Source organism: Suillus fuscotomentosus (assembly GCF_016647785.1).
Source record: "Suillus fuscotomentosus strain FC203 chromosome Unknown F5891scaffold_33, whole genome shotgun sequence".
In the NCBI taxonomy this organism is placed as follows: domain Eukaryota; kingdom Fungi; phylum Basidiomycota; class Agaricomycetes; order Boletales; family Suillaceae; genus Suillus; species Suillus fuscotomentosus.
Window position 1 is genome coordinate 318,478 of NW_024539545.1, and position 25,795 is coordinate 344,272.

General features: G+C 47.1%; 6 protein-coding genes across 6 annotated transcripts; 3 read left to right on the top strand and 3 right to left on the bottom strand.

Annotated features, from left to right (window-relative positions):
- Window positions 1-7,832: 7,832 nt before the first annotated feature.
- Window positions 7,833-8,332, bottom strand: F5891DRAFT_1039151 (uncharacterized protein). The gene has a single exon (XM_041361931.1). The coding sequence runs from the start codon at window positions 8,172-8,174 to the stop codon at window positions 7,905-7,907; it is 270 nt and encodes an 89-aa protein (XP_041224948.1). The 5' UTR covers window positions 8,175-8,332; the 3' UTR covers window positions 7,833-7,904.
- A 3,028-nt stretch (window positions 8,333-11,360) lies between these two features.
- F5891DRAFT_1110614 (uncharacterized protein) lies at window positions 11,361-13,373 on the top strand. Its single transcript, XM_041363711.1, has 2 exons — window positions 11,361-13,315; window positions 13,365-13,373. Coding segments are annotated over exons 1-2 (1,926 nt in total). The 5' UTR covers window positions 11,361-11,390; the 3' UTR covers window positions 13,366-13,373.
- A 2,533-nt stretch (window positions 13,374-15,906) lies between these two features.
- On the bottom strand, window positions 15,907-17,187 carry F5891DRAFT_1129004 (Metallo-dependent phosphatase-like protein; the record flags this gene model as incomplete). Its single annotated transcript, XM_041364344.1, has 7 exons — window positions 15,907-16,146; window positions 16,199-16,334; window positions 16,389-16,422; window positions 16,474-16,528; window positions 16,589-16,720; window positions 16,774-16,855; window positions 16,907-17,187. The coding sequence occupies 7 exons, from the start codon at window positions 17,185-17,187 to the stop codon at window positions 15,907-15,909; spliced, it is 960 nt and encodes a 319-aa protein (XP_041224950.1).
- A 103-nt stretch (window positions 17,188-17,290) lies between these two features.
- F5891DRAFT_1039159 (uncharacterized protein) lies at window positions 17,291-20,085 on the top strand. Its single transcript, XM_041361932.1, has 16 exons — window positions 17,291-17,587; window positions 17,640-17,780; window positions 17,829-17,842; window positions 17,895-17,924; window positions 17,980-18,191; window positions 18,242-18,300; window positions 18,348-18,450; window positions 18,499-18,682; window positions 18,740-18,906; window positions 18,966-19,224; window positions 19,275-19,336; window positions 19,400-19,490; window positions 19,540-19,619; window positions 19,675-19,721; window positions 19,779-19,866; window positions 19,920-20,085. The coding sequence occupies exons 1-16, from the start codon at window positions 17,463-17,465 to the stop codon at window positions 19,977-19,979; spliced, it is 1,722 nt and encodes a 573-aa protein (XP_041224951.1). The 5' UTR covers window positions 17,291-17,462; the 3' UTR covers window positions 19,980-20,085.
- Window positions 20,086-20,403: 318 nt separating this feature from the next.
- On the bottom strand, window positions 20,404-22,422 carry F5891DRAFT_1039173 (uncharacterized protein). The gene is made up of 15 exons (XM_041361933.1): window positions 22,136-22,422; window positions 22,070-22,079; window positions 21,993-22,012; window positions 21,900-21,932; window positions 21,745-21,841; window positions 21,664-21,692; window positions 21,581-21,611; window positions 21,492-21,524; window positions 21,365-21,441; window positions 21,258-21,312; window positions 21,110-21,208; window positions 20,945-21,055; window positions 20,854-20,894; window positions 20,777-20,802; window positions 20,404-20,715 (listed from the first exon to the last, which is right to left on the bottom strand). Exons 1-15 carry the CDS (start codon window positions 22,193-22,195, stop codon window positions 20,574-20,576), a joined length of 864 nt encoding a protein of 287 aa, XP_041224952.1. The 5' UTR covers window positions 22,196-22,422; the 3' UTR covers window positions 20,404-20,573.
- A 783-nt stretch (window positions 22,423-23,205) lies between these two features.
- On the top strand, window positions 23,206-25,272 carry F5891DRAFT_408900 (serine incorporator/TMS membrane protein). Its single transcript, XM_041371723.1, has 9 exons — window positions 23,206-23,436; window positions 23,490-23,551; window positions 23,602-23,733; window positions 23,786-23,889; window positions 23,942-24,685; window positions 24,735-24,837; window positions 24,885-24,949; window positions 25,003-25,158; window positions 25,207-25,272. The coding sequence occupies exons 1-9, from the start codon at window positions 23,340-23,342 to the stop codon at window positions 25,220-25,222; spliced, it is 1,479 nt and encodes a 492-aa protein (XP_041224953.1). The 5' UTR covers window positions 23,206-23,339; the 3' UTR covers window positions 25,223-25,272.
- The last annotated feature ends 523 nt before the right edge of the window (window positions 25,273-25,795 follow it).

Here is a 25,795-nt window from a genome sequence, read left to right on the forward strand (position 1 = left end):
CTAATAACTCTGCAGAAGAGAGTTGGGACGCGATGTCGGGGAGGAGGAAAGTTGCTTCGGTGATATCAAAGGGTAAGAGGGGTTCAATGCCGTGCGCCATAAAAAAGGGAGTGTGACCTGTTGATTTGCGAGTGGTGACTCGGTCAGCCCAAAAGACATGATGAGCTAAGTTAGGCCAGTCTGAAATGTCGCCGTTGCAAGCTTTTACGAGTGAGTCTCGAATGGTGCGGTGTGAACGTTCAACGACTCCGTTAGCCTTTGAGTTGTAGGCTGAAATGCGAATGTGACGGATGTGGTACTTTTGCGCGAGCCAATCAAGTGCTGCGACGAAGGGCGTGCCATTGTCGGTGACGATTTCCTCAATGCCTCCCCATCTGCAAAGGATTTCCTCGAAAAGAAACGCGCCCAAGGTGCGTCCAGTCTCTTTCCTCAACATTCTGAACTCCGGCCAATTGGATAATGAGCAGCGCGCCTGCACAATATAGGAAAAGCCGTGGGATGCGGGCATATGCATGGTATCTGTGAAAGCCTTGCGGAAGAGGGGAGCGGGAATAGAGACGGTAGGTGGGATAACGACTTTTTCAGTGGAACGGGTTTGACATTGATGACATGTCTTGATATACCATGCGACATCTTTCTCCAACGAAGGCCACCAGAATCTGTCGGCTATGGTGCGTCGAGTAGCATAAATACCCTTATGCCCGAGTTGATCGTGAGTTTGCTGAAGGATGCGACTGCGATCTGAAGGAAGTACGACCAGCTGGTGTCGTTGTGAGGAGTTTTTGCGCCACAAACGCTTATGATGAAGGAAGAATTGGAAGGAGCGTTTGACGAATCGAGGGCGAAGGGAAGGTGGAATGCTAGAAGGAATGGATAGGGTCTGAAGGTAAGAATGGATCGCTAAAAGTTCTTGGTCGCGTCGAGCTGTGTGTGCGTCTAGTGGAATCTGGGAGTCAGGAGGGGTTTGAGTTTCTGCGATGGTGAGAATAGATCTTGTTTCCATCGTTTCGCCATACACAAGCGCTGGGTCTTCTCCCACCCACGCGCTGCATCCCAAAACATCATCTAACCATTCTTCTATGTCCTCAGAGGTTTCGTCTTGTTCGTCCTTGTCTTCTGGGGCTATAGGTCGTCGTGAGAGACCATCAGGCACAAGATGTTTGGCACCTGGTACGTGTCGGAGTTTGAAGTGAAACAATGCGATACCTGCTAACCAACGATTCATAGCGGCGTTTGGTTGGATATCTGGATTACGAAGCATGCCTTTGAGGTATTTGGCGTCTACCTAAACTGTGAACGTTTTGAGGCCGATTGACCATACTTTAGCTGCTCGCAACGCTCAGAACAACCCATATAACTCGATCTTAGCTTGGGAGTACCTCGACTCGCGCTCGTTCCAAGTAATTGACCCAAAACGCGATGGGTAGCGCTTGCCGTTGGAGTTTTGAAAGAGTATCCACCCACACGCAATGTGAGAGGAATCCACGGCCAGAATGACTTCGTCTCCTGAAGTATAATCGATAGGACGGATTGCTGAAGATGAGGTGATCGCGGCTTTGATGGCATCCATTGCTTGCTGCGCTTCAATGGACCAAACGAACGGAGTGTTTGTCCGGGTTAGGAGAGTGAGTGGTCATGAAAGGAGTGCATAGTCTTTAATCCAGTTTCGCACAGTCCCTGCAGTACCGAGAAATCCGCGCACTTCAGTACGAGTTGAGCAGGAGGGCCAGTGAGTTATCTTAGAGACTTTAGAATGATCTGGGACTCGACCCTTGTACGTGCATAGTTGCCCGACTACGAGTACTTCCGGAACGCAAAGGTATAACTTTTTAGCTGATACTGTAGCTCCCGCATGTCGGAGACGATGGAGGACGCGATTCGCATCGAGGCAATGCATCCAGACAAACTTGCGAATTCCTGGATTCTCGGGGATTACTTCGTAAGTGCCATCAGGGCGCTCATAACGAGTCCGAGGTCCAAGAACATTGACATCGTCCTGAAAGTTTGGGGCTATCTCCGTCTCTGCTTGCAGGATGAACGCGACATCATTCTGGAAGACTGCGGGGGAGTCTGTCCATCCCTGAGGAAGGACTGTCAAACGATAAGTGCCGAGAGGAGTTTGGAAAGTGGTAATGTCGCGTGATTCTTCTGCAAGCGCTCGATGATCGAACCCTACGAATAAGTCCATCATAGAATATATAGCGCGTCCTGCGCATTGTTCCGCGAACAACTCTACATATGGCATTGATGCGGCGTCCTTGACTGTTACAGAATTTAGCTGTTGAAGGTCATGCACGATTCGGACAGCACCGCTCTTCTTTGCGACGCAAAACCAGCGGGACTGGTAGGAGGAGTTGGAGGGTTCGTAGACACCGGACGCAATCTTAGATTTGATGAGCTTGATGACTTCTTCTTTGATACCAGGAGGAATGGGTGGCTGCCGGTGTACCCAAGGTACGTGCTCGATGGTAGGGATGATCACTGGGGGAAAATAGTCGTCTCGAAAGCATCCTTTTTCCGACTCGTCCCATGCAAGTGCAAACTCATTGTTCATCAGAACATGAGCGGCGAGTTTTCGTTCTTCAGGAAGGAGGAATTCATTTTTGAAAACTCTGAGCTCGTCCATTCGTTCTTGGGTAAGACGGGTGCCGGGTATGAATGCTGGGGGTGTGGGAGAAAGGGATGGTAGAGAGGCGAGAGGGTCTTCTGGAAAACGACGGATGATCCGCGCATGTGCTGGCATCGTCGTTGCCACCGGTTTTACCTTGTTGGCGACCTTCTTATAAGCGAAGGTGCGACGGACTGGGTCAATGTTGAAGTGGGATTGGAGGAGGAACTCGGCGAAGGATGAGAAGATGAGACGGTGTAGAGACTCGTGCATCTCATAGTGTGATATGGCACTTTACACTAGGGAGTATACAGCACCAACTCGCAGCATCACTCTGTGTACCATCCACAGTGATTCCTATATGACGCGCAGCTTTCCCGCGCAACGCGCGCCATGCGCGCACCATTCCCGCGCTTCACGATGTATACGCGCGCGCGCGTTCCCGCGCTTGCGCGCCCTATAGCGCCAGCCATCCAGATGCATCCATCCACTGTCCACCAAGCTCCCTAGTGCGTATATTTCCATTTCCTTTATTAGCATAGTTCCACCTTTATTTTTATCATAGTTTCTCACTCATATATATTTTTACATACCTACTCGGTAGCGCTTCGGCTCCGCATGAGCGCGCTTAGGCGCACTATATAAGCGCCAGCAGTACATACTATTATGGACCTTACTTTTCACCCAACTTTACCTAGTACTTACTACTTAGAAAGTCGCAGTAGAAATCTATTCATTAGCACAACACATCTCACATCCTTTATCTTGCTTATATCTTCACATAAGTTTAGTCTCTCTTATTTCCGCTTACACGCGCGCGCTTTCCCGCGCTTCGCGCTAATACGCGCGCGCGTTCCCGCGCCTTCGTACCTTGCGTGCACCTGCGCTTTCTCGCGCTTCGCTGAAGCGCGTACCTCTAGATCTCCGCTGCACCTGCTTCCCCTTTAGGGTCGAATGCACTTGCCATCTCAAGTATCGCAGACTAGGCAACGCACGACCTACAACTTTTTAGATACAGTCAGGAGCATTTCTTTGTTCCTCTCAGTATTGTTGTTTCTACAACGGGATGTGGGAATAGGCGTAATTAGACGAGTTGTAGATAGGTAATATGAGGAGGTGGTTGAAGAGATAATGGGGGGGGTAGCATGATAGATATCGGTAGAACTTGTCGGCAGGATAGTCAGGACTTGTTGCGGGTTTGGCAGTGAATTGACGCCTTCAAGTTTGGCATTGATCTTCATGCCGAGATTTGCGCAATACTGATCATTTGCTCTCTCGATCTTGTTCTCTCGGATACGCTGTGTTGGGGAACCAGCGATAACGTCACCAAACGATTTAATGGCGTGATGGATATCCGTCGAACTTGTCGGTATAAAGGGTGGAAAGGGAATAATGGGGGAGAATACTGAGGCGGTCAGTGCAAGGGATGGGTGGGCCCAGGGACGAGGAGTCGTCTTGACGGTTCGCGTGTTGTTGTGATCCCGTGGGTCGTGAACTGAGACGTGCACACCATCGGTATCCTCAATTTTTGAAAGACGAACGAGACGCTGCCAGGGTCGTCCTAAAAGCAAACGGTAAGGAGCCTCTGGTACTACATAGGCGTGAGCCCAAGTCTTGATGCCCTCTACATCTATTTCTAACATCTCCAAGCATCCGGCCATCTCCTGCGAGCCTCCATTTGCGGTCTGCATGCGCATCCGCACATCTTGATTGATAGGTGCGTTAGTCTTTTGCCAGACGTCTTGTCGAATGACGACGATTTCGGATCCTTTGTCCAACAGCGCCAATTCTGAATGAGAGCCATTCAGCGTGACGCGGTGTAGAAACAACAATACAATGAGGAACAAAAGAAGCTCCTGACTGTATCTGTAAAAGTTGTAAGGTCGCGCGCTGCCTAGTCTGCGTTACTTGAGAAGCAAGTGCGTTCGACCCTATAGGGGAAGTGAGTGCAGCAAGGATCTAGAAGTGTGCGCTTAAGCGAAGCGCGAGAAAGCGCAGGAGCGCGCAAGGTACAAAGGCGCGGGAACGCGCGCGCGTATTAGCGCGAAGCGTGGGAAAGTGCGCGCGCGTATGCGGAAATGAGAAACTAAGCTTAAGTAGTGATATAAAGCAAGATAAGAGATATAAGAGTGCAAAATGTAAAGGAATAGCTTTCTACTATATTCTGCTAAGTAGTAAGTGGGTAGTAACTAGTAAGTGAAAAGTAGGAAAAGTAGGTAAGTAATAGTATGTACTGCTGGCGCTTATATAGCGCGCCTAAGCGCGGTCAAGCGGAGCCGAAGCGCTACCGAGTAGGTATGTAAATATATATATGAGTGAGAATGCATGATAAAAATAAAGGTGGAACTATGCTAATAAAGGAAATGGAAATATACGCACTAGGGAGCTTGGTGGACAGTGGATGGATGCTTCTGGATGGCTGGCGCCATAGGGCGCGCAAGCGCGGGAACGCGCGCGCGCGTATACATCGCGAAGCGCGGGAATGGTGCGCGCATGGCGCGCGTTGCGCGGGAAAGCTGCGCGTCATATAGAGATAGCTGTGGGTAGTGCACAGAGTGACGCTACAAGTTCGTGCTATGTACTTCCTAGTGTAAAGCACCATATCACGCCATGAGAGGCATAATTCTCTACAGCGGATCTCTCTCAAGGGCGTTGCATGTTCAATTTGGAGTGGAGGGGAATTGGTTGTGCTGGTTGCGGAGGCATTGGTCGAGAGTGTCGTCGTGGGTGTAGGTACTCTGTGAGTGCACGAATGTTCAACAGCTTCCTTCCTTAGATCTGGGCTGATGGATAAGAGATCGGATATCGTTATGTGCTGGATGGGTGTGTTGAGGATGGCCTCGTAGAGTCGTTTGGCAGCATTAGGTGAGGTGGCTTTCGATTCGTACCTAAAGGCGGGCTCCTTCTTTGGCTCGATGATGGCGGATTTGGTAGAGTCGGAAGGAGCGGGAATCGAAACAGACTGTGAAGGAGGAGGTGGTACTGGTGGAAGAGCTCGTTCCTGGTTGCCGATCGCCTTAGACTTAGACCTTGTGACAGCAAGTGTCTCTACTTCCCTCTGGTCTTCCTCGTCTTCGACCGTTACGATCACGGCGTGGTTCGACGTCACTGGTTCGCACTGCAGAAAGAAGGATTCGGTGATGAAGGCAGAACCAGGAATGTCAGAGGAGACGGGTTGCGAGGTGGGTTCTCATCGAGGATTGTCGAGGACGATTGAGTTCGCTCCTGTAGCAGGCGTTGATGGCTGAGCTGAGGCATATCGTGCGTCAATGACCTGCTGAAAAGTCTCGTCCCCGTAACGCCGTATACGCGAGTGATCTGGATAGGCGAAGTATGGCCCGTCACAGACAATCCTTCCTGCACGTAAGTAGTCCCCTGCTGTAGAGCAGGTTCGCATAACATGGGGCCCGCCGCAGAAGAAGCACTTGGCGTTGGGTGCGTGATTGGATGAGGACGGAATTGGGGGAAGGGGAAGGTAGGGTAGTGCATTAAGGACTGGGGCAGGCGTATTAACGAGCTGTCTAGTTTTTGGGGGTGCCCATGCCTGCGCGGCTGCTGGAGCTAAGCAAACAAGTCGAGTATAGCATCCAGAATACGCGACATCACCGATATCAAGGCCATGCATCTTGCGGGCCAATGCTTCAACTTCGTCGATGGTGTTCTTGACAGGAGCTGATGGGGGTGGAGTGAACACGACGTGCTTCGTATAGACTTCCTTTCTAGCTTCTTTTCTCTCCTCTTCCTCGTCTGAATCCCAGGTTTGTCGCGTTGGTCGAGCCTTCTGCGTGCGTCCATCTCTAATCAGTTTGATGCGGGAAGCGATGGGTTCGTTCAGATCAGCATCGAACGCATCGTCCGAAAGCACAAATCATCCTGCTTCAACTACCTTCTCAAAGTTAGTGGCTTCGTTGCGAGTATAGTTCGTCTCCGTGTGCTGCAGTCGCTGTGCTATCGCAAGTCGAGCGGAATGGGGAAGGCCTTGCCAGAAGTAACGGTCTCGCTCGCGTTCTGAGATTTTGGAGTTAGCTACCAGCCATACAGCTATAGGACAGAATTGTCGATAGTACTGTACTAGTTCCATCTCCGTAGAGACATCAGATTCCGCTGTATTGAGGATGACGCGTTCGAGGTCACGAATGGTGTATCTCGCGCCTTTGGCTGCTCCCGGGTATTGTCCGATGATGTTCGTTTTGAAGATACCAAAATCCCTACTCTCGTATCCTGTGAGTGTAACCCAGAATCTTTTAGTCTCGAGATTGACATATCGAACTATCATTTTGCATTTGTCGACGTCAGTAAGTCCACAAGACGCGGCTAAGTCTTCGAACAATTCTAAGAATTCTAACAGCTCGGACGTCTCGCCACTGAAAGACGGAGCTTTGCTAGAGCCTGGTCCAGGCATGGCAGATATGCCTTTAATGTTCGTCGACATGATGGATGCGGGTTTTGACGAAGACGGATTTTGGATAGGGTGAGAGGTATTGGAGGGTTGGGTGACCGTTGGTACTGGTGGAACAGATACTGTCGCTGCCTGAACTACTGCGGGTGCTGGTGGTTGAGGGGGTAACGACTCGTTTTTGGGGACAAACTGAGGTTTTGGAATGGGCGGGACAGTTGTAGGATGCGAGTGTGTTGGGGTATTATGAGGTTGGGGAGGTAAAGGAGGGTGCTTTGGTATCTCGGGGTCGAAAACTGCGGGTCTGAGGACGAATGAAGGTTGAGAAGGAAGGGGCGGAAATAAGGTGTTGAAATAAGGTAGTTGGCTTATAGTGTCGTCTTCGGATATAGAAGATTCGGATGGAATATCTGATGTGTCTACTTGCTGTTTGGAGCTAGCCGTGCGAGTTGGTGTTCGGAAAGCGTCAATCTGATTAGGAGGAGGAGCAGTCGTTTGTTGAAGATAGTAATGGGGAAAGGCAGTGGTGACAGTATTGGCGCGGGTTCTGGGTTTCTTAGGGGAGGGGGCGTTCTTCAGGAGTGCCAGCGCAGTTGGCTGATTCTGTTGAAGACGATACTGCGCGTTGGGATGACAGTATTTAGTAATCGCGGAAAGAGTTTAACAAGAAGGAGAGTTCGATAAATCGAACTCGGGGGTGCAAGGGGAGCTCGAAAGCAATTCCCTCGCGGTGGGCTCCAAATATATAAGGCTGAAGCTGAGTCCGAAGAGGGAATTGCGAAGCTTGCTGTGATAGGACTGTCTTAGGATCTGACGCGGACTCGTGGTGGGGAAAGCAACCAATGTTCAAAGTAAGCGTACAAGGCCGTTTTTTAAGTACACGAGAGTAAGGGTCCTTGTTTACGAAAGTGAAGTTTTCAGGGAGACGGAGAGTGGTGGTGTTGAGCCTGACAGGGTAAAAGTAACGGAAATGAGTGAATGTATGTTAGTTTTGAATAAAAGATAGTAATAGGCAGCTCGCCGTGCACAGGAATGACGAGAAGCATTTGGTGTTTGACTGTTTTTGGGGCGAAGGAATGAAACTAAGCTGAAATGACAAGAGATGGTTTGGTGATAAGTCCAGGGTATAGTTATGAATAAGGGTGAAAGACCGAGCTCGTTGTTGAGCATAACGAGAGGGTGAAGGTAAGGAAAGAGAATGTGTCCGCGTGACTCGGACGCGAAGCGTGATGCTTGTTCGTGTCAATGAGTCACGCGGATGTCGGACATAAGTCCTGAATTTTATTATGAAGTGTTAGTCGGGGTGCAGAGGATATGGAATCCTTACAAGAGGCATGAGTCTCTCTCTACACCGCCATTATGGAGTTTGGGAAAGCGGTCAAACTGCAGATGGGAGATGGAGCTGATAAAGAAGGGAGGGACCGAAAGACAGCTTATAAAATAGTGAAGGATCAATTGGCATGGAATGTAAAACTAGTAACCGCATGGCACGCCATGGGACATGCAGTAAGTTATTGACATTATTATCCAATTTGTGTATTGACAAGACATTAGAATAAAAACACTGTCATCTCCAGAGATCTCATCAAATCGGCTAAGCAATTCAGTTTGGGAACTACTGTATACATTCGACCTTAGGTTCATCACAGCATCGCCAACACCCCGAACTGAACCTATTTCGTGTGACAGTCACAAGCATCTGGCGAGGACGAACTTAAAATTGTGACATCTGGTTCTCTCATATTTATCTGCAAGATATAATAAATTCTAAATAGTGCATGTTGTTGACTAATAATCAATTGAGCTAGCATAGATTCAATCAAATTCTGAGACTCCAAGTCCTCCAAGGGTGGTCTGACCACCTCAGCGAACCTATCTTAAATTTGTCACAGGTCACAGTGGTGAATGAACATGCGAACCTACCATTATGTCATGTCACACCACAACCCCCATGAACCTAAGGTTGAATGTATACAGTAGTCTACTCAACAACCTTTCACTCCTCAATGTCCAATTGAACTCTGCCCTGAAGGAGTTGGATCCCCTACAGTTTCAAGCAATGCTGGAGTTGCGAGGTGCACTGCGCAAGAAGTATCCACACATCAAGGTGATGGAAGCCATCAACTGCCTTCTGTGGGAAGGAAGATCGATCCAATATAACCGTCAGACACCATTACACCCGGACAGCACGGACCCTCCTAAAGCTTGGGTAGCTCTAGTAGCTCTAGGTACATTTCAGAAAGGACACCTTTGGATCCCCCAGTTGAGACTGCTGCTGTATTACGGGCCTGGTAGCATCATTTTCTTGCTAGGTCATATTCTACCTCATGAGGTATTGGCATTCCAAGACGGTCAAAGGGTCTCCATAGCTCATTTTACTCACAAGTCTATCTGGACAGAGTTAGGTGTCCATCTCCCTTAGCCTTGACAATTATTGAGAATATAGCATTAGCAGCCTGTGTGTATCTCCATGTATCTGCTTAGTAAGAGTGCAGGCAAGCAAGGTTAAATTCGGCAATGCCGAACCCTAGTCCTTAGTTATCTGACAAACTTTGTGAGATTATTTGAGACAAGTCCAAGAGGTGTGGGATCGAGTAGTTCAAGACACTAACCTGTCGTACTTGGGTACCCCCTACGCCTACCGTGACAGCGTGATGACAGTGTTACCGATCATGTAATTTAGCCATATTAGGTAGTCATTCATCGTACAATGTCAAGTCAAAATGAATCAATTCAACTATTGCAAAGCAAAATAGACAGCTGCAGCATGAAAACAAGTACGTATGCGACTAGAATAGGTGTGTAAAGTAAGTAATCAAGCACTCGGTACAGAAACAGCAGCTCCAACAGTCGTTCAGGCCTTCTTTGACGGACGGGATGGACCAGCTTGTGCTCCAGCACGTTTGGATCCACGAGAAACTAACAGAGGCACATTCTCCTTGCCGATTTCACCCGGAGGAATGTAAAAAGGTTGCCAATGAGTCTTACTGAAGACATATTTGATGATTGGCCATCGGTTGAGGATTGTCAACTCAGAGAGCGAGAATTAAGTGAGGTATAGTCAAGTATGCTACAAGATGAACTATGCAAATGATTGTCCATGTGTGATGGTACTTGAAAGTCTATAGTCTGTGTCTGCGAATGTCCCGATGATGTATTAGAATAATGTGAATGATGACTTGATCTGAAATGTGTTGTTTGATAGGAATTGTCCTCAAAGTCTGTGATGTATGCAGCGTTGTCATCGTTATTACTAGAAGCAAACCATGAGTCGTAGAATACATAATGAATGAGGTTTAAGGAGAGAGAGATGCGAGTCGTTGACAAGACGCGTCGAATCGATATTGACACATCATATTGATATTAATTATTAGTCACGTGTTCTCGAAAATCACATCCAAGATCTGACATTTAGCAGGTACCGTCTTTACATGCTCGTGTTTCATTAGAATAACTATCTAGATCTATTCTACAGTAGTAAAAACACCCCCTTTACGGTACTCGCCAAACGATTTTACGATGATTTGAGACCGCTGACGAGGAACTCAAAATGTGTCGCTTGTAACTTCATGTGGCTATGTATTAAGGTTTTTTTGCTTATCTAAAGTCAAGCTCTGTGTTCAGGATTTTGCGAACACACACCTCTTGGACAAGTCTATCACTAGTTTTGTCCTGTCCATTTGTTGACATTTAAAGAAAAATATAGTATACTATGCTACATAAAAATGACCTAGTAATCTGAGATGTCTGACACAGTCACTCAAAAAAGTATTGTACCAAATTACTCATAAGATGAGATTCTTGCTGGCACAGGATATCTGAGAAACATCCTCAAGCCAGCTGTGATGTCAAGGAACTAACAAAAACTTGTTGGTCGCTTTGATGACTTTCGAGTCTTTGAAATATATGCAGCTAAAGATAAAACAGTCATATGATTTGAAGTATGTTCTCGAGGGGCAATCTACAATATTGAAGACAACAGGCTTGCGTGTGATCCAGCGTCTTCTTCCTGATGCAGATTCTTGTGCGTTGCAAATCGATACATCTGATGACTTCCCTACAGAGAAGATCGTTCGGCTAGTGCGACATTTTGATGATTTATCTCGTGGTGAAAATCTAACGAAAAAAGTGCTGTTAGCATTCAGGTATCTGACAAAGTGTTAGAGAGGTTGCAGGAATCCCCTTCGATGCAGTGCACGATGTCCTGTTCATTCCCTGCAAACTTATTCGAGGTCCCGGATCTCGAAGTGTCGCGATTCAGGTTGAGTCAAAGAAACTACATATACATGGATAAACTCACCCAAGATTTAAAGCTTAAGGTCGGAGTATGAACTCGCGTTCAACACTCAAACTTAGAAACGTTCCGCCGCCGTTACTGTTTTGCGTATGGCAGTCTTCGTGTATCCTCTGCGGTTATTCTATGGACCGCTGATTCTCTGCACAGTCGTATCTGCACGTCCAATCTCAATTATCCTTAAGCGAGACCCATATGGCATTGATTCATCGACGTCAACCCCCGAACCGCTGATTACTGCATGTCTTATTTCCTTCATAGTTTTGTTGGTTCTTCTTGCTGTGAAGCTTATTTATATGAAACACCGTCGGCATAGTGTCATCCGTTCTCGAATTCTACAGTCAACTTCCCCTCACGATGTTTCATTGAACTCTCGTTCTTCGCTACTTTCTCTCAAAGCCACTCAACTGAAGGCATTTCGCTCCAAATGCACACCATTTCTTGCGATCTTCGTCGGATGTTTCGGGTCTCCTGCATGGGAGACTGATATCGAATCCAACTTCAACGCGAACTCGACGAAGCAATGCCGAACCGCATCGTTCATGTATCAACTACATCGGCAATCCAAGCAGCATTCTTCAAAATTCTATTCTGCGGCTTATCGTTCGAGCAAGAGTTCGACTTCTCAGGCACCTCTGTCCCAGGCGCAGCTTTTGCGTTCCATGTCTTTCTTTAGTTTTTCCAGCGAGCATAGTACAGAAGATGCGACAAAGAAATCCAGATCCCATCTTTTACCTAGTACCCGAGCCCTCACATATCCTACCAAAGCACGGTCGAGAATAACTGCCACTATCGCTCCCCAGAGATATTCACTATTCGTTGATAGCTCAATGTCTGGACAACTCGGCGACTTCTGCGAGAAATGCGATACCAGTCGTAGCAGTTTCCGCTCTCGTAACTTGTATCAAAGTGGTTGGACGACCTCCGGTGTTGATCTTGGCCCATCTCTAAGGCTTGTTGGGGCCTCAGACGTGACCGCTGTCCCGTACTCGTTCTTATCTGCATTTCCGCCTTCTTCTTATGTTTTATCACCCCTAACTGGCACTCGCGACTCTCTGCAGCTTTCTAGGCGTCATTCAACAAAATCAACTCGGAAACCTGTCCCTCCTCTCCCGCCATTACCATCTCACAGTCTTTTCAGCCAACAGCCATCATGCATATCTTCGGCTGAGTTGCCTGCATCGCTGCCTCCTCCTGCAAGCGTTTCTCGATTTTTGCCTCTTCTCGAGTATCATGCACCCGCCAACATATGGAATGTTCCTGCCATCACCGATCAGGTGCCCGCCCACTCGTCAAATAATACCCCTCTGTCGCCTAGTAATTCTTCAAAACTCGAGACTAGTTTTCTCGTCTCTCCGAACACTGCTGATTCTGTTACTGCGGTCAAATCGCTTCCCTATGTCTTGCATACCGCGGATCCCCTTGTATTTGCTGTTCAAAAGATGAAGCGAAAAACGAAGCACAAGCGCTCATCCACTATTAGGTCACGTAGCGGAATCGCGCCCAGTGCATCACCTCTACGCATCATGGCGCTCCCAGAGGATATACCAGACCGTAAGTCTGTTGGAGATACACCTACCAGCGACAAGGAAAATTATGCTACCGCTGTTCCCACGAGCAAGGCTATCGACGATGACCGAATTCACCGCTTGATGACCGATGCCTCAAATAGGCTTTCTCCAATTCCAGACCTGACTTCTAGCCCAGACGCACAATTCGAGCTACGTTGTCTAAGCCAACCCCTTGATGGAGCATCCTCCGCCAGTTCTGTCAAATCCACAAAGAGCCTGGCCCATTCTGATATCGAGGGATCTTTTAGCGAGGTGTCATCATTGCAAACTCCCAAGTCTGATCGCCTAGATGAGGTAGACATTGGCATGCTGGGGCTCGATCGTTTTCACTGGTCTGAAGAAAGCGAAGAAATGCTCAAGTCGTGCTCTTCTCACATCAAAAACGATAGCGTGGCGTTGATTTCTCTCTGGGAAGAGGGACAGTGGATGCGAGAGAATATTCAGTGGTGAGAATTATACTTTCGATCCGTTCAGAACTGATGAGATACAGTTCAGACGTTGTCGGAACAGCCTGGTAGACGTCGGATGAGTGAATTATCGTATTAATAAAGTTTTTTTTGGTATCGTGTACTGTATTATCTCGGTTTGTCTCATCACCGTGTATGTAGATCAGAATGTCTTGTATGGAAGCTTTCATTAGCAGTAATAACATCGTGGCTCTCTGCCTCACAGCTGGTTGCGACACTAATGACACTGACAATTCAAAATTCTCGCGCGCCCGTGATCGAAACATAACGCATGAGCAACGCTGGGGACGATGTTGAGCGACTGAAAACGTCATTCAGACCCGTTTTATTTCTATACTGATATCAAGTCTTATAACGACACCGCACGCGATGTCATCTTTCAATTCGCTACAAGACATCAACTTCGACTTATGCTTATGATCACCATCAGTGAACCGATAAACAAATCTAATATCATATATATTAAACCATATGATACTGATCATATAACAATCACAACAATCTCCACAAATGTGGAGGAGCCCCGGTCTTGACGAGATGTGATGAAATTCAAAGTGCCAAGGTCGACCAACGTACATTGTGAGACCGCGAGTGCAATTCAATGTCAAATCACATAACGATGATTCAGTGGGCCCAGGTGGGCTCTAGTATATATTCCCACTACCTGGTAGCTATAGCGGATCTTGTAGTGCTACATGATATGTTCCTGCTAAGATTGCAGATTGTCGGTGCCGCACGAGGTACAGTGACTCAAAAAGGAAATGCACAGCATCGACATTTCTCCTATTCCTCCTCGTACTCGAGCAATAGACCATTTTGTGTCGTTCCACTTGTTGCAGTGTAGTGTACTAGGTCTATATTTTCAATACCATATGCTTTTATTGTGATACTTGGCTTTCTGAGAGAGCTGTCCAGATATTTGTGAAGAGAATGCTGTGCATTTCATTTTTAGGTTTAGTGTGACTTTACAGAAAATGTGTTTGTCGGCTCATTGCCGCACAACGTCACACTTGCACCACTTGCAGACTCATTCTACACCCTTGCTGTCACTAGTCATCCATGACAAAATACACAACTCCTACAAAGAAAGCTCGAATTTGCCGAGACAAAGCTGCTGGCATGTCTGATGGAGACCTCGCTGAAAAGTTTCAACTCCACCGCACTACAATTGGCCGCATCGTGAAACGCTTTGCTAAAAGTGAAGCTTACTATGATGTCAAGCCTAAATCAGGTCGTCGTCGCAAATTCACGACCAATGATGCTCGCTTCGCAGTCCGGGCACTGGCACGCACTCATGCACATGATGTTGCCGACCTGCAAAAGAAGTATTTCCCCGATATCAATGCTCAAACCATCCGAACGAGACTTCGGGCATGTGGCCTCAATGCCTACGTACGCCGTACAAAGCCTCTTTTGACAGAAGCTCACAAACAGAAGCAGTTAGCATGGGCGAAAGCTCATGCTGATTGGTCAGCAGAAGACTGGATGTCAGTTGTCTTCTCAGACGAGTCTAAATTCAATTTATTTGGCTCCGACGGCCGTTCGTGGTGTTGGAGGAAGCCTGGGGAAGAGTTTGATGAGCGCTACACAAAGAAGGTTGTGAAGCATGGTGGTGGAAATGTCATCGTTTGGGGGTGTCTAACTGCAGAGGGATTGGGCCGCATTACCCGCATCGAGGGCAACATGGATGCCAAGTTATATGTCGAAATCCTCAATGATGACTTGCTGGGGACCTTCCGCGACCTGGACATCAACAAAAAGAACGTCTATTTTCAGCAAGACAACGATCCGAAGCATACTTCGAAATTGGCGGGAGAATGGTTCCGGAAGAAGAAGATTGATAAGCTGGATTGGCCTGCACAGAGCCCGGATATGAGCATCATCGAGAACATTTGGGACTATTTGAATCGTCGAGTGCGCACTCGGACCCCTTTACCACGCAATCTCACAGAGCTATGGGCCGCTTTAGTGGAGGAATGGGGTAACATCGAGACGGACTACATCAAGAACTTGTATGAAAGCATGCCACGTCGTGTTGAGGCTCTTCTCAATGCTAAAGGGGGTCATACCAAATATTAGAAAGGTTTGTTGCATTATCTTTTGATTTGATCTCTGTATGCTCAATGTTTTCGCAGTGCTGCAACTGTCAAAAATGAATTGCACAGAGGTTTTCACATCAATTGCTTTACTACATTTCAGATGATACATTACACTACATTTCCTTTCCTACTCTAGTACATACGGACTTCTAGCTTTCTCTAGAGCCTACTATCGTGACATGAACTGCGCAGGAGGAGGAGGGAGACGACAATTCGTCAAATTAGTCATGCTGTGCATTTCCTTTTTGAGTCACTGTAGGTGATAAGACGTGTTCTGCGTTTACTGGTTACCGCTGACTTGATACCACTTGGCAATGCTCTTGCCTTTTTCCTCACCCTGTCACTACTTGTGCCAGTATCATAAATGTCATCGAATCTCCTAGGTCATCAAGGTCGAATGTCCCATAGGCCGTCTATAACGAACTCTCTTACATGTGAATCATCGTATTACAGGGGGAATGTCGTAGTCGTTTACATTTCTAGCCGCGTAGCCGAATCTAATAGGTCAACAATGACAGGTTGAAAGCCCAGACCACCGCATGGGATCCTTTGGCCACCCGGTCCAGGTCTAATCGCCTGACGCCCGAGAGGCAGGTTAGCTGCATTCACCATTATCGTCTCTTTCGTTCCCAGAGCGGGTGAGCATTCTGAGTCCGAAAAACATTGGTCTTCATCTGCCTGCAACCAGGAATGCCGCACGGCGCCACGTGCCTGTACGAGCCTGCATGAGACTTTTCTGTGTAAATAGACTTCAAAATCTTACTTCGTGTATATGACCGAAGACATGGAGAAGCGGAGGCTCCCGCATCTTGGAAAGGTGGCCGAGTAGTGTAGGGCATCCGGCATTGACGTTGGTAAAGGTTTTATCTAGGATGTTATGCGGAGGTCCATGAGTGAGACTAGAAATTAAGTTGAGCGCGATTTTGACTACATAACACGATATGGTCAATTACAGAATGTCGACCTCAGGTATTGCGGAAACACGATCTTGTTCAAAATGAGTGCCTTTGAGAAGAGAATTAAAAGATATAACAGTACCATAGGCTTCCTCAGGCAAGTAATTGAAAGCCCAGCCGCCGAAATAGGGTTGCCACTTCATTATGAGAAGGTAAATCGTAAAGCGTCAGGTGGGTTGCGAAGCATAGCGACTTGCCGGAGAGCCATACACAGACCACTCCCTTCCACCTTCCTTGGTGCTGAAAGTATATTGTTGGTCCTGCAAATAAATTAAGCCTCGATCGCGATTTGCATCACTGTCGACAAGACTTTTGATCGCGGTTGATGACTATATATACGCGTAAATAAGCGATTTCCGCTAATTGAGTAAGAAAGCCATACCTCTTTCTTGTCGTGGAAAGCGTAGTAACTGTCCTCGTACCACTCCTCATGAAGAGGTAGGTCATGGTTTCCTGCTATGATGCTGTGTGTAGTTAGACTGCTGGCCTACGCAATAAGGAAGTGTGCGGCATACATTTTGACGCCATGGTCCAGACTACGCAACCACTCTATCGTAACACTAATCTCGTCTTCCCGACCTAGCCGACTGAGATCACCAGAATGAAGCAGGACATCCCCAGAGGGGACACTGAAAGTATGAGAATGAGTGTCGCTGATGCACACGAAACGAGTCCAATTTGCCCCTGGATGGGATGGCGGATTCGCAGGGTCGTACGAAATATAGACGCGAGCGCTAGGTGTGTGAAAGCCTTCTGAACCCTGTAGGTGTGATGCTTGATTCAGTGATTCAGACATGTCGCCCTCGCTGTCTGCGGCAGCTCCTCCGTGTTTTCAACGCTACCGATTTGATTACATAACACACACGTACAGGTCGCTAATCAGAATAACCTCATGCAAACGTTAACGTGGCTATTACTAGTTGACTCTAGTGACTCACAGGCAGACTAGTAGTCAGGCCCCTGTAATTCCTGTGTTTGGAAGTAGTAACCTTTTTCGGACAATTCCTGTGTTGGTGCATTATTGCCAACTTGAACTCGATAGGCATAGAATGTGACCGGCCTGCTCTTTACATGCTCCTTCGCCGACATCTCAATTTTTTCATATCAACTCGACTTCAGACACGACTCCGACCTTTCATCATGTCCTTGAAGACGATCGCAGTTTGCGATGAATCTGAGCTACAGGATGGTCAAATGTATGTCAGGGAATTGGAAGTTTACACGATTGTTATAATTTCAACTCCTCAGGAAACAAGTGGACTTTGAGGAAGTGGGAAAGGTGGTCTTGTATCGTCTGAACGATACCATTCATGCAACTAGTGCCTTTTGTACTCATTATGGCGCGCCCCTAGCCAAGGGCGTGCTAACTGCGGATGGTAGGGTCGTCTGGTACGCCTTTCCACCTCTGTAACTCTTATATCACTAAGTTCATGATAGTCCTTGGCACGGAGGTAAGTTCACGTGGATGTATGCGCACCATGCCTGAGGCTCACAGCGTAATAGCTTGCTTCAGTGTTTGCACTGGCGACATTGGTCTGTGCTTTCTCCAAGTGGGGTCTCGTTGTAATGAATTTAAATTACTATCCAGAGGACGCACCAGCTCCTGCTGCAATTCACTCTTTCAAGGCGAGAGTCGTGGACGGCAAGATCAACGTGACCGCTGATCCCTCGCTGACCCTCAAGAGCAACATGAGTCGTTCGCCTAAGCTCCTATCGACTGGCGTCGCTGGATCAGGGAAAAGCGTTGTCATTATCGGTGGAGGATCCGCTACGTTCCACGCCATAGAGAGTCTTAGAGAGGTTCAAACAGTTGTTTGATATCCTCATCAATGATTCTAACCACCTCACAGCATGGTTATTCTGGAAATATCACAATCCTTTCCCAAGAGAAACATCCCCCGATCGACCGGTATGAGATTTGGAAAATCAGTGATCACTGTTGACACATGTCCACAGAACCAAGCTAAGCAAAGCTTTGATCACAGATTCGTCAAAACTTGAATGGAGGACGGCCGCTGACCTCAAGATCAAGTATGGTACCACCCTCCGCACTGGCGTCGTGGGTATTTATCTTTCTGGAGAATTCATATCCTGAACTGCCATTAAGACTGTAACCTCCGTGGATACATCTTCCAAATTTGTTGTCTTTGATGGAGGAAAGGAATCCATATCCTACGAAACTCTGATTCTCGCTATGGGGGGTACTCCTCGTCGATTACCTATTTCTGGATCAGACCTCGGGAATGTATACACGTTCCGTAGCATCGAGGACTCGAAATGCGTTGATGCAGGTAATATTGGTTCATCGACGCTTGTGAAGCCTTCTCAATTATCTTGAAATTTTCTAGCGGCTCAAGAAGGAAAGCGAATGATTGTTATTGGAAGTTCCTTCATCGGCATGGAACTCGTTGTTGCCGTCGCCAAGCGGGGACTTGCATCCATCGATGTCATCGGCATGGAAGAGCACCCTTTCCAGAATTTGCTGGGCAAAGAAGTGGGCCAAAGCCTTCAGAAGGTTGGGACGTCGATTCTTTGATTTTTGTTGGCCTCAACTTCAATTTTTCTATATCATAGTATCACGAATCTCAAGGTGTCAAGTTTCACCTGGGGACACAGGTCGAGAAGATAATACCATCGGAGAGCGACCCTTCGCTGGCTGCTGGTGTTGTTGTCAATGGACAGACTCTTCCCGCCGACTTCATCATCATGGGCGTCGGCGTGGCTCCAGCGACCGAATTCTTGAAGCAAAGCGGCTTCCAGCTCGAGAAGGACGGCGGAATCAAGGTTGACCAATATTTGAAAGTCCAAGGGCAAGATAACGTTTATGCAGTCGGTAGGCTTGGTTGTTTGGTGTACCGTTCCCCGTGCCGACCTTTGATCCAGGAGATATCGCTTGGTACCCACAACAAAATACAGGAGAGAGTCGTAGGATAGAACACTGGAACGTCAGCAAATACTCACTCTCTGCAGGACTGCCGAATTCCAGCGCTCATTTTTATTTTTCACAGGTTGCAGGTAACCATGGCCGTGCTGTTGGTAAGACGATTGCGGGTAGTAACCCACAGCCGTTTGTGAAAGTGCCAGTTTTTTGGAGCGCCCGTGCGTTTCGGAAATTGAATCAGGGATATCACTGACCACGTTCCGTCAGAGGGACAGCAACTTCGTTACTGTGGTCTTGGAGCTGATTATGATGATGTTATTATACATGGCAACACGGACGAAATGAAGGTAAAGTAATGTGTGCGGAAAACTCTGACACCACGGTCTGCTTACTTATCTCAAGTTCATTGCATACTATGTCCATCGCGGCGAAGTTGTTGCTGTATCTAGGTAAGACATTTTCTCTTTGAATTACATGTCATGTGCTTACAAGGCTTGCGACGATAGCATGCAAAATGATCCGGTCGTCAGTAAAGCATCTGAGCTCTTGAGACTTGGACTCATGCCATCCCCTGCCGAGCTCAAGGCAGGAAAGGTGCGGCACATTTTTCCACGGGGTAGTTCTCCTTGATGTCGTGTGTTCTTCAGAGCCTTCTCAGTATCGATATCTCCACGGCTTCCGCAAAGCGTCAGGTCGAATCTGTTTGAGTGATCACTAGGAAAAATGTTTGTTCTTCAGGATACGTAAGACTGAAATTTTTGTACATTATTGCTACGGGAAGGTGCCGCGAATTGAATACTTGTTAAACCTTCATCCTCTGCGTACCGATTTTGTCTATGGACGTTCTGTCTGCATACTATCATAGCCTGGAGTACATGCGATTAGCTATGGTAGCGTCAAAAATCTGATCTGAACTAAGCTAGGTAAGTGTCTTAAACTTCGAAAATCTATCAGTTAGGTGGCTATTATCAGCGATAGAGTCAGTCAAGGTCATCGACAACCTCGACTCTTTCAATGATAATGCCAGTTCTTGCCGTTCGATCGATTGTTTTCGATTGTTTTATGAAGAGTCATAGAATTTCGCATCCAGCCAAAAATCAACGTCTCTTTCAAACCTAAGTAAGAAGCATACGACATGATACATAAATTTACAATCTACAGCCAATTTACAACATTGATGGATCATTGAACGAACGGAAATACAATGCTTGCATGCTTCTAATCACAAGTGATCATCCAAAATTGCGGGAGGAGTCGATCCTTCTTTCTAACCCACTTCCAAGGAATGAAAGCTGATCTAGTTAGGAAGACTCGGAATAGGTCGTGGGTGTCAGGTCGGAGAGATTAATTGAGGTGAAGACGCTAGGATCGCCATTACGGTTGACATGCCACAAATGGAGGTACATTCGAGTGGCGAGTATGGCGTGAACAACGCATTGGAAACTACACGCATACGATTTGGGTTGTAAGTGTGGCTTTCCAGAGCAATTTGACAGAGACGCACTCTTGGAACATGCCACTATACGCGTACTGTACCAAATATTCAAGTAAATGAAATGTTTGAATGGATAGGTGACGCACGTCGAGGAGCAGCGATGTCAGAATGTTCACTATCGAGAAACCTGTGAGAACGATGAGTAACGATGAATCGTCATTCCGCTCTCGTACTTACCCAAACCACATGCATAATAGAACACATTGTGTTTCAATATAATACCATACAGACCGTTGTCAGTAATACGCCACTTTTGTATGGCGCATGTGAGCGTGAGGGAGATAAGCACTGCATCGGTATGAATCAGAGGGTGTTTTTATATATCAACTTTCAATGACGCACTCAGTTCTAATCCGAACAACAGAAGATAAGGCACAAAAAGCATCATGCTTCCCGAGGACTGATAACAACCAGTGATGCCTGGAATTGAGCTGGTCTCAACTGCGAAATGAAGACTCAGTCAAAAATTGCCAAACAGGCGACTTCATACATGGCGCGGTCGCGGTCGTGGAAAAGAGGACAGCGATAGCCGCCGCAGTTGCAGTCTGATACTGTATTTGTATGAGCGAGCTATGACATCTACTGCACATAACTCACTGCAAAAGTCGATAGCATGGCTACCAGAACGACCTTATTGTTATCCCATAGCACGTACGTCCTAAATATGAAGAAAACTGAAGAAATCAAAAATTTGCACTCGCAATACAAATAATGGAGAAATTACATTCCGAGCAGACGAATGATACCAGGATGAGACCTGTAGGAAAGGAGAAAGGTCAGTAACTGAATATCCCGAAACATAATTCGATGCACATGAGCAGATGTTGTTGACAAATTGACACGTCTAGGTTAACCCTCAAATAAGCAGAGCTCTTGTCCATTGCGAGTCTACATACATCAGAAGTCTCGTCTGGGAGGAAGTTCACTGGCAACAGTCTGTCAATGGAGGTTTATATCCATTCAAGCTCAGGACGTACGGTACAAGTGCGCAGCAAAAAGAAGGAAAGGGACATAGCGTGTCACGATGTACAGAAGTTTGACCCTCCTCCAGGGAGAACAAAACAAAAACATCCCCTTGAAACAGTACATGATGAGCATACGATATTTATTTTGGAGTTATTAATTGTGTCACCTCTTCATGGATTGTACAGACATAGTCGTATGTCTGGTAGGAATCGAATGGTCAAGACGAATATTCGAGCAAGAAGGGTGATGATGATCGTACCCAGAATGTGGCCATCGACGCTGGATCATCATCTACGTTAGCAGAAGGTGATCTGAGTTAAATGAGGGAGAACATACTATAAATGTACTAGAAATAATTGCCTTGCATCAGAGGTTGTTTAGATTGCCCAGAGAAAGAATTACCGTAAAGACCTGGAGACTCCTAGCGGCTGCGATAGCGTCGGTAGAGTACTTCGAATCCATTCAATGGAGAAACAAGGAAGTGAATATTTCAACTCAGAATTGATGCAGGTTTAAATTTAAGAATGCACTCTGAGCCGGAATCGTGGACTGAAGTGTAATGAGGGCATAGCATCAAATGAAAGTCATCGTGACTCTAGCTCAAATATCCGTTCCATCATGTAGTTATGATGTGAAACGAGGACTGGACAGATCCCCACATGATGTGCGGCATGTGCGGTGAGGTGTTACGGTTTGAACCTTCTACTACGGACAAGGCTGAAGTACTGACGTTTGACGGCGGCACGTGGCCAGGCACGAACACAGCTAAACGCTAGCGCTGAGCGCTCATCCTGCGGCCCACTTCACGGATCCTTACCTTATTTCTATTCTATAGGCACTGCCGCACTGGTTTGAACGCTTTGTGATGAGCCGAATGACACTGGCGCTCGCCACAGGGCCACAGCTGCCTTATACACAGTCTACTCTTAACCACCACTGATACACGCCAGCCAGGTTTCCTTGGAACTTGTTATTCTCATCAATTTGGTCATCGACAGCGAGCCTCACTTGTTCCCTGTATGTCTTATTGTTCAGCCTTTATTTTGCAATTCTGTTTATTATCACATCCGGCCAACCGCTATCACATATCAGTAGTTGCAAAGGCGAGACCTCGAGAGGGTAATAGGACACCCAATGCCCATCACTCCATCATTTGGCCTACAGAAAGTCATCCAATATTTGCACATGAAAAAGAACTGCATATCGGCCCTAGACGTGCATTTCAATCATAGTTGCAACTTGCACCATGCAGAACGTACCGTGAAATTAAATATCGAAATGTGGGTTCATACCGCGATGATCGATATTTTGGGGTTTGAACAACACGGGCAACTGTGATTCCGTTCTCGAGGCAATCGAGTCCGTACAATAAATACTAGCAGAATCGCACGTTGGAACGTTAACGTTGATGGTACCGTGGTCGTCGGAACTGCATGCTCCGGTAACTCCACGCGTGAATCTCGTGGATAGGTGGGAATGAAATACCAAAATAGGGTAAGTGCGTTGCAGCTGTGGTCGACCTGTGGTTGCTGCCCAGCGCTGCGCGGTGCCAGGTGCATCTTACAGGAAACATACATATAACATTTAGTGACTCCATCGATACATCATGGGTCTCTTGTTTTCTATCCCCCTCGCTGGCCCGCTTGGGACCATCGCAGCATCATTCCTCGGAGGTCTTGCATTTTGCTTTACTTCAACTGCTGGTGAGTCGTCCCGGATTGTGCACATGTAGAACTGCAACTGATACACCTCTTAGCGTCCATGTTTTGCAAGTCTTGTAACTGCAATTCCTCGATAGCGACGAGAGTCGGTTTTGCAGTAAGCGAAATGAGTGGGAATTTGAAAGAGCCCTGACCATATTTGCCTAGATAATCTTCATTTTGAATTCCCTGCTAGCATGGCTCATGAAGACTCCATTCGCAATTCGCAAGATTGAGCATTGGAGTTATGACTACATAAAGATGGACTGCGATGAGGGCAAGTGTTATGGTGTTCTGGCGGTACGTTCAATGCAACTCGCAGTTGACTTGATGTTGACCTGCGTGAACTCAGGTCCATCGTATCTGTTTCGCCTTATCTCTGTTTCATGCGATCCTAAGCTTGTCTCTCATTGGCGTCAAAGAGTCTAGGGATAAACGCGCCGCAATACAGAATGGGTAAGCACCTCTGTCTTGTTGAATATTTTGAATATGTGCTCATCTAAGGTAGCTGGTGGGGCCCAAAGGTTCTATTGTGGATTTTGCTCGTTGTGGTTTCATTCTTCATACCGAATGGATTTTTCATGTTCTGGGGCAACTATGTTTCTCTTATAGGTGCCACCATATTTATACTCCTCGGTTTGGTTCTACTGGTCGACTTCGCCCACTCATGGACAGAAATGTGTCTGGAAAACTGGGAGAACTCAGATTCGACTTTATGGCAATGGATCCTCATAGGCTCCACTGCTGCGATGTATGTGGCGTGTATCACCCTGACCGGCATTCTATACGCCTATTTTGCAAGTTCCGGATGCACTCTCAACCGGTTCTTCATCTCATTAAACCTGGCCCTTTGCATCATTATCACTATTATGTCTATACATCCTGCCATTCAGGAGTCAAATCCTCGATCGGGCCTTGCTCAATCCGGAATGGTTGCTGCATACTGCACCTATCTTATTGTCTCCGCCGTCAGCAATCACGCACACCAATCTTGCAATCCGCTCAGCCGGACTGACAAGACGCGGACTACCACGGTCGTTCTTGGTGCAGTCTTCACTTTCTTGGCTATTGCCTATTCTACCACTCGCGCAGCGACACAGAGCCGTGCATTGGTGGGCAGGGGAAAGAAAGGTGGCGCAGTTCAACTCCCAGTCGACGTTAGTGAGCCTTCGGAAATGGATGTAGTCAGCACTCAACCGGGAAGAACCGAGTCACCAAGATATCAGGCTCTGCTCGCTGCTGTCGAGGCTGGGTATGTGATTGTACTATAGATCTGTATTTGGGTAGTGACAGTTTATCAGAGCAATCCCTGCATCCGCTCTGGATGAAGAGGGTGATGAAGAAGATGAAGAAGATAACTATGGAGATGCCAAAGATGATGAACGGTCCGGCACGAGATACAATGTGAGTATATTGCAACATCTTCCATAACAATCACCTTACATGCACAGTATTCCTGGTTCCATGTTATCTTCGCTATCGGTGCAATGTATGTTGCAATGCTCCTGACTGATTGGTAAGTCGTCATTCAATTGTATACAGAGCTTTCCGCCCATCTTTTTCACCTAGGAATGTGGTGTCCACGGAACAAGGTTCTACTGACTCCGAGGAGGTTGTCCGCATCGGCCGCTCGGAGACCGCGATGTGGATGCGCATAGTAAGCAGTTGGGTGTGCATGTTACTGTACATGTGGAGCTTGCTTGCGCCCGTGTTGATGCCAGATAGGCAAGTGATCTTGATTACAGTCATCGAACTGGTCTCATCATTTCACAGGTTTGGAGATATGTGAAGTCCAGTTTTGCTTACTTCATCTCATTTTGATACGAACTACCATCAAACTTTGGATTAATGACGTGCCCCTTTTAATGTACTATGGTGAGCTTCGTGCTCATAGCTCCATGATTTCGTTATCCACGAGATGGGTTCGTGAGCCTTTTGATGTTTGCAAATCATCCATCAGCTTCGTTCCCGCCATCGGAAACGACTTTTCGGATGACTCCGATGGCTTTTGATACGAAATGGGCCCGGTCAAGTCAGAGATCGACAGACCAACTTCGTCCTTTGAGGCGCCTTCTGAAGGGGTGTGCGCCACAGGGCAACCACAAGTAGTTATATCCGAATGATTGCGGGTGTAGACATACTCCGAGCTGATGTGAATGATTTTGCCAGTGTCGCGAGGGATTTCGGATGGGCAAGTAACTTGTTGAGGTTCACTTTCCAATGTCATGCTTCGCTAGTTCATTGTTGAAGGTAAGCTCAAAGCAGACATTGTAACCACAGCCTTGTTTGACGTGAATTACGCAGTTCCTTGTCAGTATTCCTGGGCAATATACGAATCTGTTGGGATATAAGCTTGGCGACT

Bases quoted from the DNA above. Each gene is read 5' to 3' on its own strand.
- F5891DRAFT_1039173 (XM_041361933.1), bottom strand. From the start codon at position 22,195: ATGGATTCGAAGTACTCTACCGACGCTATCGCAGCCGCTAGGAGTCTC. The intron at 21,525-21,580 runs GTGCATCGAATT...CCTTTCCTACAG, and splicing joins TGTCAACAACATCTGCTCAT to GTCTCATCCTGGTATCATTC. The intron at 21,313-21,364 runs GTGAGTTATGTG...ATACAGTATCAG, and splicing joins CCATGCTATCGACTTTTGCA to ACTGCAACTGCGGCGGCTAT.
- F5891DRAFT_1039151 (XM_041361931.1), bottom strand. From the start codon at position 8,174: ATGCTCAACAACGAGCTCGGTCTTTCACCCTTATTCATAACTATACCC.
- F5891DRAFT_1110614 (XM_041363711.1), top strand. From the start codon at position 11,391: ATGGCAGTCTTCGTGTATCCTCTGCGGTTATTCTATGGACCGCTGATT.
- F5891DRAFT_1039159 (XM_041361932.1), top strand. From the start codon at position 17,463: ATGCTCCTTCGCCGACATCTCAATTTTTTCATATCAACTCGACTTCAG. The intron at 19,225-19,274 runs GTAGGCTTGGTT...CCTTTGATCCAG, and splicing joins AGATAACGTTTATGCAGTCG to GAGATATCGCTTGGTACCCA. The intron at 19,337-19,399 runs GTCAGCAAATAC...TATTTTTCACAG, and splicing joins GTAGGATAGAACACTGGAAC to GTTGCAGGTAACCATGGCCG.
- F5891DRAFT_408900 (XM_041371723.1), top strand. From the start codon at position 23,340: ATGGGTCTCTTGTTTTCTATCCCCCTCGCTGGCCCGCTTGGGACCATC. The intron at 23,734-23,785 runs GTACGTTCAATG...GCGTGAACTCAG, and splicing joins AGTGTTATGGTGTTCTGGCG to GTCCATCGTATCTGTTTCGC. The intron at 23,890-23,941 runs GTAAGCACCTCT...CATCTAAGGTAG, and splicing joins CGCGCCGCAATACAGAATGG to CTGGTGGGGCCCAAAGGTTC.